At 43.7% G+C, this 12095-nt stretch overlaps 2 protein-coding genes across 3 annotated transcripts in view; both read left to right on the forward strand.

Annotated features, from left to right (window-relative positions):
* The window catches only part of LOC308324606 (myosin-10-like), a 158440-nt gene that overhangs the window by 138232 nt on the left and 8113 nt on the right, over positions 1-12095 (forward strand). For both annotated transcript variants that reach the window (XM_080776736.1, XM_080776735.1), the window contains exons 30-37: positions 215-319; positions 1339-1491; positions 2313-2561; positions 3796-4008; positions 5917-6129; positions 7631-7792; positions 9407-9535; positions 11947-12035. In XM_080776736.1, coding sequence (XP_080632862.1) covers positions 215-319; positions 1339-1491; positions 2313-2561; positions 3796-4008; positions 5917-6129; positions 7631-7792; positions 9407-9535; positions 11947-12035 — 1313 coding nt within the window. The remainder of the gene's footprint in view (positions 1-214; positions 320-1338; positions 1492-2312; positions 2562-3795; positions 4009-5916; positions 6130-7630; positions 7793-9406; positions 9536-11946; positions 12036-12095) is intronic.
* Positions 1-12095, forward strand: part of LOC308324607 (myosin heavy chain, fast skeletal muscle-like) — an 84472-nt gene that overhangs the window by 26252 nt on the left and 46125 nt on the right. The gene's annotated exons all lie outside the window — the stretch shown is intronic.

Here is a 12095-nt window from a genome sequence, read left to right on the forward strand (position 1 = left end):
CACCTAGCCGTTAATAGAAGATTTGAGAACGGATGAATCAGGATGAATCATATACGCTCCTGTATTTTTAAAGAAAGAAAGAAAGAAATGTTATGTATTATGGTGGTACATGGTTAGCCACATATTATAATTTATTATAATATTTAGCTCAAAATATATAGGGGTTACTTCAGTACATTCCTGGTGTTTAGTTGTTGTTTTAATGTCTCTGCAGACTGAGTTGGACAATGTGTCTGCCACGCTGGAGGACGCTGAGAGGAAGGGCATCAAGATAGCCAAGGATGTCACCGGGCTGGAGAGTCAGCTGCAGGACACTCAGGTGAGATACACTGCAGCTCATGGACCTCAAAGGGGGGCTGCCTTCAGCCCCCATGCCCTTTTACCCGTCTGTAAAACCACTGCCCTTTCCAGACCACGAATGCAGCATTTGCTATACGGTGAAAGAAATGCAAATGCCACTCCATTCCATGCCAGCATTCAGGAGAATTGCTTTTTTTCCCGAAGTCTCCTGAACTTGAACACAGTATTTTGCGTTGGACAAATTTGTTTAGAAATCCATGTTCGTACACCGCATCTCCACTAGCTAAAGAGTGCTGGGTTGTGCCCCGAAAATAGCTGATCTACAAGCTCTCAACGCGTCGCAGCTCTCGACCCGACGCATCGCAGCGCGGCGCGTTGAGAGCTTGTAGATCTGCTATTTTTGCTCATTTTGTGAAAAAGTGCCCTCTTTATATGGGGTTTCAGCCCTTGCTTCTCTAACACTCTATGCACGTCCCTGCTGCAGCTGCATAGTATGAAGTTAGAGAGATCTAATTGTCTTGTACATTAACGCTATAAGTTATACTTACACCACAAATAGATCTACAAGCAAAACTGCTACCAGATTTGCCAGTGTCCGACATGGCACCCAGCCAAAGTATGAATCAGGCGTTAGGCTAACAGAGCTGTTATAGTTATATTGTTTGAACATGATGCCTTAAGGGCCTTTCAAACATGAAGCGATATAACGTGCCTAGTTCATTTTCAATGAGACCTGCGTTTTTGGCGCGGAGCACTGTGCGGTGCGACAACGCAAGCGTATTTACGTGAGCGCGGTCCCGTGAATTTGTTGCGTGCGTGCTCGTTCCGTGCACACACACCCGCGACTCACCAGACCTGGATACTGTTTAGCTTTTTTTGTACGCTTGCGTTGTTGCGCCCCTCTTGGGCAGACCTAGAGGAGACCTGTCGTTGATCCAGGCAACAACACCTGCGTTCCTCGCTTCCCGTTTGAAAGGCCCTTTACTCTACTGTGTTGTGTGTGTGCGTGCGTGCATGCGTGTGCCTGCGTGCGTATAGGAGCTGCTCCAGGAGGAGACTCGTCAGAAGCTGAACCTGAGCAGCCGCGCGCGGCAGCTGGAAGAGGAGAAGAGCGCTCTGCAGGAGCAGCAGGAGGAAGACGAGGAGGCGCGCAAGAACCTGGAGAAACAGCTGCTGACGCTCCAGACACAGGTAGGAAGAACCTGGAGAAACAGCTGCTGACGCTCCAGACACAGGTAGGAAGAACCTGGAGAAACAGCTGCTGACGCTCCAGACACAGGTAGGAAGAACCTGGAGAAACAGCTGCTGACGCTCCAGACACAGGTAGGAAGAACCTGGAGAAACAGGTAGGAGGACTGACTCTCCAACACACACAGGGACGTGTTCACATGAGCAAATATGGAGCTTTGCTTAAAGCTTGGAATTAATTGCACCCATATATATTGACAATAAATGTAATCTCAATTCACATCGGGCATGGCACACACATATATGGCAGGTTGCAATATATATTTACTTGCTATTTACACTAACTGATTGCTGTTCCATATTATATAATGAAAATAGTTTGGACCACTGGGTGAAAGTATTTAAAGAGCGCGCTGTTTGGGGTCAGATTACGGGTGGTGATCTTTTTTTGTTTGTACTTTAGCACCTTAATCTTGCTGTTATTCATGGAGTAATTGAAAAGAAAATCGAAAAATCTGAATTTGCGGCAAACAATGTATCATTATGCATCTAGATCACCATGTGCATATAATTTATATATCTTATTTCAAAATGAATGAATGAAAATGAATGAATGAATGAATGAATGAATGAATGAATGAATGAATGAATGAATGAATGGATGAATGGATGAATGAATGAATGCATTTTAGTGTCTGGCAGCCTCAACACAGCGGGGATGATTCAGACACATTTTAAAGAACACAATGTGTCACATGCTTAATACTCTCTATATACCTGCGTACCTCATTGCATCTCCACGCTCACGTCCAACTCGTCTTTAGCTGTGCGAGACCAAGAAGAAGCTGGACGATGACGTGGGCTGCATGGAGGGCCTGGAGGAGCTGAAGAGGAAGCTGCAGAAGGACATGGAGGCGACGGGCCAGCGGCTGGAGGAGAAGACCATGGCCTTGGAGAAGATGGAGAAGACCAAGACCCGCCTGCAGCAGGAGCTGGACGACCTGACCGTGGACCTGGACCACCAGAGACAGATCGTCTCCAACCTGGAGAAGAAGCAGAAGAAGTTTGACCAGGTTTGGACCACCACTTGTATAACCTCGCCTCACCAGGCTTTCCACCTCGGAGGAAAGCCTGCTTTCTCTGTTCCAAAAAGTGCAGTGTGATCCGGTCTGGAGCGGATGATATCGCTACAGTACGTCATGTTGTAGTCATCAGGCAGGAACAGTCAAACAGAACTTCCTTTTCCTTCAAACCGGAAAAATAACTCTCATAGCCTGTAGCTTTTATTGAGAAAAATCGGTTTGAGGGAAAAGGAAGTTCCGGAAGATTGATGACTACAAAACAATACTACAACATGACGTAGCGATATCATCCGCTCCTGACCCGTTCATGAACCCGAAATGGAATGGTGCCCAGGCTACCACTTGTATAGCAGACAAATTGAACAAGATCAGAGGTGGGCAACTTTGATGATGGAGAGAGCCACTATATTTCCACACTCACTCCAGAGGGCCACATTGCAATGGCCGATCTACGAGCTCAAAACGTGCCTTGCGACACGTTTTGAGTTTGTAGATCAGCTATTTTTTGCTATATTTGATTTTAAATACTGAATATTTTTTTGCCATTGGAATCCCGAAAAGTAACCTTTTTTATTTAATTTCAAATGCTTTTCCAATGCCTTTTAATTATACTTATGTTAACTTTTTTGTTTTATGAACTAAATACATACATTGGACATAAAAAAGACAATATCATTATTTTTAATACTACTCATTAAGGTACAAATTTAGACTGAAGTAATTACAACGGGTCATGTTTGCACCGAATTGTAACAGCTGAAATCAATAATATATCAGTATTCCCATGTGTGAACTAGATAGCCAGGTAGGAGTGGTCCCAGCTTAGAGAAGATTATTTGCCAGTGTGGGCCTTCATATGTTTAAAAATATGTAACAAACCTGTGTTATAGATCTACATTGCGAAATGATTGTGAGACGTCATGCCCATGCAGGTTTTTATTTAAAATCTATATCGATAGGAAAACATTTATCCCATTCAGGACAGGAACCCCTTTTGGTGTTGTAAGGTTTATGTTATACTTTAGCTAATGTTTGAATATATTCTTTCAGAGCGAGCGGGGGGGGATTCCTGGAACAACATTTTTTGGGGTCCTTGACATGAAATATTGAGCACCACTGATACAGAAACATGAGGTTTTTCAGAAAATTGTCATCATTCAGAAGATTTTTTATTTTTATTTCCACGTCAGGCCTAAATTGGTTTTAACCCCTTCCCTGTCTATAGATGCTGGCCGAGGAGAAGAGCATCTCGGCCCGCTATGCCGAGGAGCGTGACCGCGCTGAGGCCGAGGCCAGGGAGAAGGAGACCAAGGCTCTGTCTATGACCAGAGCCCTGGACGAAGCCCTGGAGGCCAAGGACGAGCTGGAGAGAGTCAACAAGCAGCTCCGCGCCGAGATGGAGGACCTGATGAGCTCCAAGGACGACGTGGGCAAGAACGTGAGTGACCCGTCCCTGACGGATGCCGAATCCATTTAGCATGAGTACACACACACACACACACACACACACACACACACACACACACACACACACACATGCAAAACAATGTATCTGTAGTAGTGATGGGAGATTAACCGGCAAACACATCGGTATCGGCCGATTTGAGTTGTTTTTAGATGAATCGGCATTGGTTCGATTAATCAATCAGACCGATTCATTCCGATTAATCCGTCTGTCTTTACAGATAAACAAGCCCAAAGTAACAGCTTGAACAGATCTACAAGCTCACAATATTAAAGGTATTTAAGTTAAATCTGACTTGCCTATAAGCCTGCAGTGCAGACACCCTCATTCGCACACTGCAGTTCATTTTGTCTCACCGCACCGAGGGCGGAAGTGCGCAGGGCTTGCAGTTCTCCGTCCTTGAGGACCTCACATGGGCCATTTATGAGATCAGTGCGGATCGGCAAAAACATAATAATAAGGGGGGTGGGGGGTGGAGGGTGTATGAAGCCATGGCCATGGTGTGAATTACATGACGTCATCAAAACGCATCATACAGTATACTTGCTACTATAGAGCACCAGAGTCCTGACGTCACTGTCAGTAGAGGGCGTAAGTCCACAGGTTTGCATACTTTTTATTTGCATTGTAATCTCCATATGGGGATTTTAGATCGCCTCATATAAGAACTGTGTTTGAAAAATTAACCGATCACCCCGGCCTTTTCACTCATATCGGATATGAAGCATCGACTGAAGGTGGAAATGTACAAAATATACCCAAAGACTAACAAAATAAGCGTTAGAAATGAGTCAAACAACCCAGAGACTACATTTCCAGGTAGGCGGGTGGCTGCATCTGCCCGTCGCACAACAGAAACTGAATGTTAATTATGTTTATTTTTATTTTATTGATATTTAATGTTTCGTGGTTAGTACAGTACGTGTCGAGTCACCACCAGCTGAGCTTACGTCAACTTACATGAACCTGTGTATTGGCGCCCTCTACTGAAAGTGACGTCAGACTTCGGTTCTCTACAGTCAAGTGAACTCTCTAAAGTCCAAACTACCAAGCACGCATCCATTCCCACTTTATCAGATAATGTTTACATCGATCAGCTGCTCAGAATGCATGACCACCCGCTGCTGAATGTACGTATGTAACCCGACACGGCGACACCAAAGTGTTGGCGTGCCGGTCTTTTTTTTTGCTTTAAGCCCTGAGTGCGCCCATAGAGTTAAATGGACATGAGCGTCATGGCGGCCTCCAGTCACGTGACTCACGTCCCTTCCTTTCATTACGTTCCTTGGCACCAACATGGAAGCTTGCCCTCTCTTGAGAGCATTCGCCCAGAGCTGGAAGAGGCTTTTCTATGTCTGTCTATGGTCAAAACACCATAGATAGCAGAGGATTACTGAACATTGAACACCAACAGGGGGTAATCATATTTCCTAAAACTCTTATCAATCCTCCATATTTTTATTCGTCTATCATGCTTTATATGAGGGGTCCGTGGGGGAGTCGCCAAATTATTTTGGGGGGGTTCCCCAAATTATTATTATTATTTATTAAAAAAAAATTGCAACTGAATGGCTGGAAAATGGAAATGAAGAGTTTACATAGTACACATGCATAAACTTTCCTTAATGATTATATCTGGTTTCAGTATTGATTCATGGTATATTTTCTCTAATATTAAGGGTATTTCTGCAGTCAGTTTGTATTGGGGGTGGGGAGGGTGGGGCGGGGCAAAAAGCATTTCCCCAGCCAAAAACGTTGAGAACAACCCCTGCTCTATATATCATGCTTCCATCTAATCTCTCTCTCTCTCTCTCTCTCTCTCTCTCTCTCTCTCTCTCTCTCTCTCTCTCTCTCTCTCCCCATTGGTGGTCATGCATGCAGGTCCATGAGCTGGAGAAGTCCAAGCGCACGCTGGATCAGCAGCTGGAGGAGATGCGCACGCAGCTGGAGGAGCTGGAGGACGAGCTGCAGGCCACGGAGGACGCCAAGCTGCGTCTGGAGGTCAACATGCAGGCCATGAAGGCCCAGTACGAGAGAGACCTGCAGGGGCGAGACGACAGCAACGACGACAAGAAGAGAGCACTGGTCAAACAGGTGAGGACTGAGGAAGCCATGGCCACGCCACCGAACGCGCTTACCATCAATCATCAAGCAATCTGCACACTCAGTCAGTCAGTCAGACAGACAGACAGACAGACATTTTTTTATATTACTCCTCCAGATTCTGACCAAAAATCCTGCAAATCGTTACACAGTATCTCTATAGTCATGTGTTCAAGACGGATCCGTACCATATTTCATAGTCCATCCCAATTGGCTATAATTGGCTTTCAAAGTTTGCAGGGTTGGCCCATTTAGAACAAAAAGTGTCAAATCTTGAACGCAGCGTGCAATTTACGTGAAATCTTTCACACACTTTCCTACTAGGCTGAGGAATATATCCCACCCTTTTCACATTGGCCTGTTATAGCGCCACCAACAGGTGTATTTATTTTTTGGAACAAAATGCCGCAAATCATCCAATTGCCATCAAAGGCGTAAGAAGAACACAAACACAAACGTTGTGTAAACACAAACATTGAAGACGGAGGTGAGGGTGCAAATTGTGATGATGCATGTGTAACGTGTGAACTGCGTTGTGTTGTGGAATAATGAAGTTCCTGACGACTTCTCTCTTTGTTGACAGTTTAATCTGCTAAATACACAGACGTATCTGGTCAGTTTCTGTCTGTAACACACCCAATCCTCAGCACGTCATGGGCATGTCTCATGTTAGACTGACACCAATCAATAAACATACAACACAGATTTCAAGGAAATAAGTTTAACACCACAATGTACCTGGTAAATACACAGACTTATCTGGTCAGTTTCTGTCTGTGTGACACACCCAATCCTCAGCACGTCTATAACAGAATTAACAGTGTGACCAAGAGCATGTTTATCACAGTATCACAGTAAACATACAGACTCTTGTTGAAAATAACTATATTTGGGCATGTCTCATGTTAGACTGACACCACTCTAAACGTGGACACCCGTGTTATTCAATGAGGTGCCACCCACTAAGAATTGTCATTACTGATGGAGCTAGTGGAACCCACTAAACTCTGTTACATTCCCCCCTGCTGAATTCCACTTGCCCACCTAAACAAAAATCTGACTAGAGGTGAAAAAGATAAACAAACAGGGACCAGGAACATATTAACTCCAACATGAATGCCATGTACAAAGAAACATATTTTGAGCATCCCATACAGTACAGTCGCAGTCACAAAGCCCAGTCCAAAGACCATCCTTCACAATAATCTGATGTATGATTATAAGAGCGCCCCTCACTTGACACAGGTGTGATTTTTCAATCACAGCTGTGTCACCAAACTGCTCCTCATGGATAATGTCTAAACATGCAAGTAATGTAATTGACTCAACGATGGGATTAAAAGCCGTTTTCGGCTTTCAAACTGGTGCCATATTCTGAAAGTTATTCCAGCTACCGTAAGCTTTAAAAAACAAAAAGTAAAACATACACATACAATACGATATCCAAATGCTTTTAAGCTTTTTTTAATTAGCACCTTGTTCCTTCCACAAGGTGCGAGAGATGGAGGCCGAGTTGGAGGACGAGAGGAAGCAGAGAGCTCTGGCTGTAGCTGCTAAGAAGAAGCTAGAGTTGGACTTGAAGGACATCGAGGGACACATAGAAGGAGCTAACAAGGCCAGAGATGAAGCGATCAAACAGCTGCGCAAGCTGCAGGTACAGTCACTCAATTTACAATTTACAGTTTAGGCCAGGGGTGCCCATTACGTCGATCGCGGTCGACCAGTCGATCGCAAGCGCTGCGAAGGTAAACCGCTTGGCCCTGACATGAAAAAAAACAAAAAAAACAATCCTCGCCTCGGGCAGGCGACGGCGCGGCGACGGCTTAAAAACCCCCCACAATGCAGTGCCTTGTTTTCAAGTGTGGCGAACGTCGGGTCTGTTCTGTTGTTAAACAAACAAATTAAAAGGATATCTATCCATCATTGTTCATATAGCAAGATGCGCGCGGCAATGAAGCCTAAAACATATCACTTCCATGCAGAGTGGGAAGAAGATTATTTTTTCACGATGTCACATTCCAAGTCCAACTGCGTTTGCCTTACTCGAGCCCATCGCTACATTCATGTGCTTCCCATTCAGAAGCTGATGTTGATTCCATTGCCTCGAAAATAGCAACACTTTTTAACATGAACTCTTCTGCGTTGGAGAATGAGATCATGGCACTGCAGGCTGATACAGTGATACAGTTAAAGTTGCGCGCCCGCGATGGAGAGTTTTGGAGCTTACTCGTGAAGGAAAAGTATCCAAACATCAGGACTTGTGCAGCCTCGCTCACAGCGTTATTTGGCTCCACATATTTATGTGAATCAGCGTTTTCCCACATGAAGATAATTAAGTCCAAATATCGTTCCACGTTGACGGACGATCATTTGGAGGCCTGTTTAAGACTAACTGTCAGCAGTGACTGTCCGGATTACGCAGCGCTGACGGACTCCATTCAGTGCAAGGCTGCAAGCAGTCATCTGATTAAAGGGATAGTTCAGATTTTTTTAACTTAAATTGTATGAAATACTTTCCATTAATATAGTGGTTGCAACTGTATTCATTGATTGCCAGAGTCCTGTGGTGGGAGTTCTGCTCTGGTTGAGCTGAGTGGTGCATTATTCCTTCATGTGATTGTGTATGCTTTTTGTGTGATACTTTTAATATTTGTAACATTACGTAACAGTGGAATATCTATATGATGAAACTATACATATACACTATACAGTATATATACTAAACAGTGGCTCCACGACTCGAGTAAAAATCCCAGCTACAACGAAAAAAAGTACATAAAACAAACACATCTAAATCCATTAAAAAATATTATGAGTAAGATGTTGTGAATTTTTTTATTTTAGTTTTAGTCATAGTCTTTTGAATAGTTTTAATTTAGTTTTAGTCGCATTTTAGTCACCTGGAATGTTTTAGTGTTAGTCTTGTTTTAGTCGACTAAATAGTATAATATTTTAGTCTACTAAATCTACAGTTGATTTAGTCAAACAAAATGTATTCTGGCGGGCCTCGATACTGTCGTAATGACGGTTCTTTTCACTTGCAACTAATTGTAAAATGACTTATACTGGATCTCTTGTCCACTAGTCCCTTCCTAACATTTTAGTCTAGTTTTTATTTGTTGATGAAATTGTCATTAGTTTTAGTCATCATAGCTTAGTTTTCATGTAGTCTCCATTTAGCTTTCGTCAGTGAAAAAAGGTTAGTCGACGAACATTTTTCGTCTTAGCTTTAGTCGACGAGAACAACACTGATCTTCTCCCTCCTCAGGCCCAGATGAAGGACTACCAGAGGGAGTTGGAGGATGCGCGGTCCTCCAGGGATGAGATCTTCTCCCAGTCCAAGGAGAACGAGAAGAAACTCAAGAGCTTGGAGGCTGAGATCCTACAGCTGCACGAGGTAGGATTATCCAAGTCCATGTTGTATGCAAGTACGATATTCCTACTTGACATAATGGCAATCTGATTGGTTGAAACAGCCTTCTAGCCGTGGATCAAACGAGCACCACTCCACCCCTAATCAAAACAAAGAATTCAGCTGCTCTGTTTTCCCAGAGCGCAGCAAAGTCGGTGGCTAGGCTACTGTAGCTAGTTTCTTGGGACATTTGTGGTCGTAGTGACTACATCTGTCATTAAAAAAAAAGTTTTCTTAGTTTTAAGAGTAACTGTTCATCACTTCAGTGAACTCGACTACATCTCGTTCCTGACCGGATCACTGTCGTGGCAATAATCACATTAAACCACACCCTCTCGTGTAATATTACTTAATTACAGTATACCAGTAAGACGCCTTAACCCATTTAGACCTGGGAACGATTCTACAATTGCCTTCTAAATGCCTGACAGTTTTATGAAAAACCCATGTTTCTATGTCAGTTGTTCTCAAATATTTTCATGTCAAGGACCCCCAAAAATTATATCTAATTGGCCGCCAACCCCCATCTGAAAATATGTTGTTCCAGGGCAGACCTACAAGCAGACCTACAAGTTCATAGCGCGGCACTCGCGCTATGAGCTTGTAGATCTGCTATTTTTCAATAGCTAAAGTAAAACATAATGCTTTAAAACACCAGAAGGGGTCCCCGCACAAAATGGGTTATAATATAGGCGACGAGACACTCTACCGGAATAAATGTCACTTCATTATGTCAGCAACTGTCATAGAAGTTTCAGCCATAACTTATAAGTCCATGATTACAACACCAGAGGGAGTTCTATACAAACCACATTCAACCCAGAGTCGGCTACCTGGGTTCAATTAATTTTACTCCTATGCCACTAAAACGTGGAACGCCCTACCAAGAGCCATTAAGAAATTTGAATCCCTAGACCCCCCCCCCCCTATTTTCTATACTGTTCCATTTTTTGAACCCTAGCTGTGATGCTTTCTATTTTTTTTGCACAGCAGTGCAGTGTCTTTAAATGTTCTGATGAATTGAAAACGGAGGACCCTGATGTAAACAAGTGTTTAGTACTTTTTCTGGTTTCATCCTCTCAGCAGGTTTTGTGTTGACCTGTACTTTCAAACTGTTCTTCAATTTACAATTTACAATTTAGGCATTTAGCAGACGCTCTTAATCCAGAGCAATTTACATTAAGCAAGAACAAAAAGCATGTCAATACATCACATACATAAAAAGTAGTTATCATGAAACATGCGTAACGTAATGTTGGTGGAAATCAGGTTTTCCCCCATACGACTGAGTTGATAGACGAGCCCCGGTTATGAGTATAAGGTTTATTGAAAATCAGCAAAGTATAAGTCCATGTTCAGTTCAGCAAAATAGTTAGAGTCCATGGGTACATGCAAAAAGCAATTATCGGCCGAGAGCATCCGCCTGCCGTTTGGATGCTCCCGATGTCCGATTTTACATGGTTTATATACTGTCAGAATCCCCTCTTGGGGATCCTTCACCTCCTCTGGCCTGCCCCGGGGCACCCCCTTGTCCAATAATCGTTCTTATTTCATATTATTACATGATAACCACACCCAGCCGTTATCCATCATTTATCCGTTTTTACGGCCCTGTTGTTCGGATTCGCCCAATGGAGAGTCTCCCCTGTCGCTTGACAGGTCTTTACCTCCCCTCTTCTGGGAACCAGGGGGACCCAAGGGACCCTAAAGGCCTCTTCCCTTGCTTTCTTACATCCGCCTGCATTACCTCATCCCTTCCCAGCTGTGCCCTCTCCTCTCGTCCCACTGCCCTGTCAGCCAGGGGTGCGCTAAGGCCGGCTGTCCTGATGCGACCCGGGTCATCCCGTACAACACACAGGGTGGTGTACTCAGGGCCTTATCAGAGGCCCGTGATGTACCCCTCACTACTGAGTACATCAAGAGCGCACAGACCTCTTGATTATGCCAATCAAGAGTATGATTATGCCAATCAAGAGTATGATTATACAATCAGAGTATATGAGTATGGATTACGACATTTCAGAGTATACGAATATGGATTATGACATTTCGGAGTATATGAGTATGGATTATGACCTTCCTCCCCTCAGGCATGCCACCTGGGGGTATGGATAACTCAATTATTCCCCAATAGTAACAGTGGAATATCTATATAATGAAACTAAACATGTATAGTATAAAGTGCTATGTCTACATAAAATGCTATTCTAGTGCTGTTTACCTGCCCTAGCCCTACGGAGGTGGGAGGTGGGTTTACAGACTACGGTGGAAGATTGGGAGTGGGGCTGCTGTTCTGATTGTGATGGCAATCAGATCGATCAATCAATCAATCAATCAATCAATCAATCAATCAATCAATCAATCAATCAATCAAAGTCTTGTTGTAACCTGTGCAGGATCTGGCAGCATCTGAGAGGGGCAGGCGTCATGCGGAGCAGGAACGAGATGAACTGCAGGATGAGATCTCCAACAGTACCTCTGGAAAGTGAGTAGAACAGTGGTTTTCAACCGTTTTCATATCAAGGACAATTATTTATTTGCCATT

The sequence above is a fragment of the Protomyctophum bolini genome, assembly GCF_963924005.1.
Source record: "Protomyctophum bolini genome assembly, chromosome: 11".
Taxonomy (NCBI): domain Eukaryota; kingdom Metazoa; phylum Chordata; class Actinopteri; order Myctophiformes; family Myctophidae; genus Protomyctophum; species Protomyctophum bolini.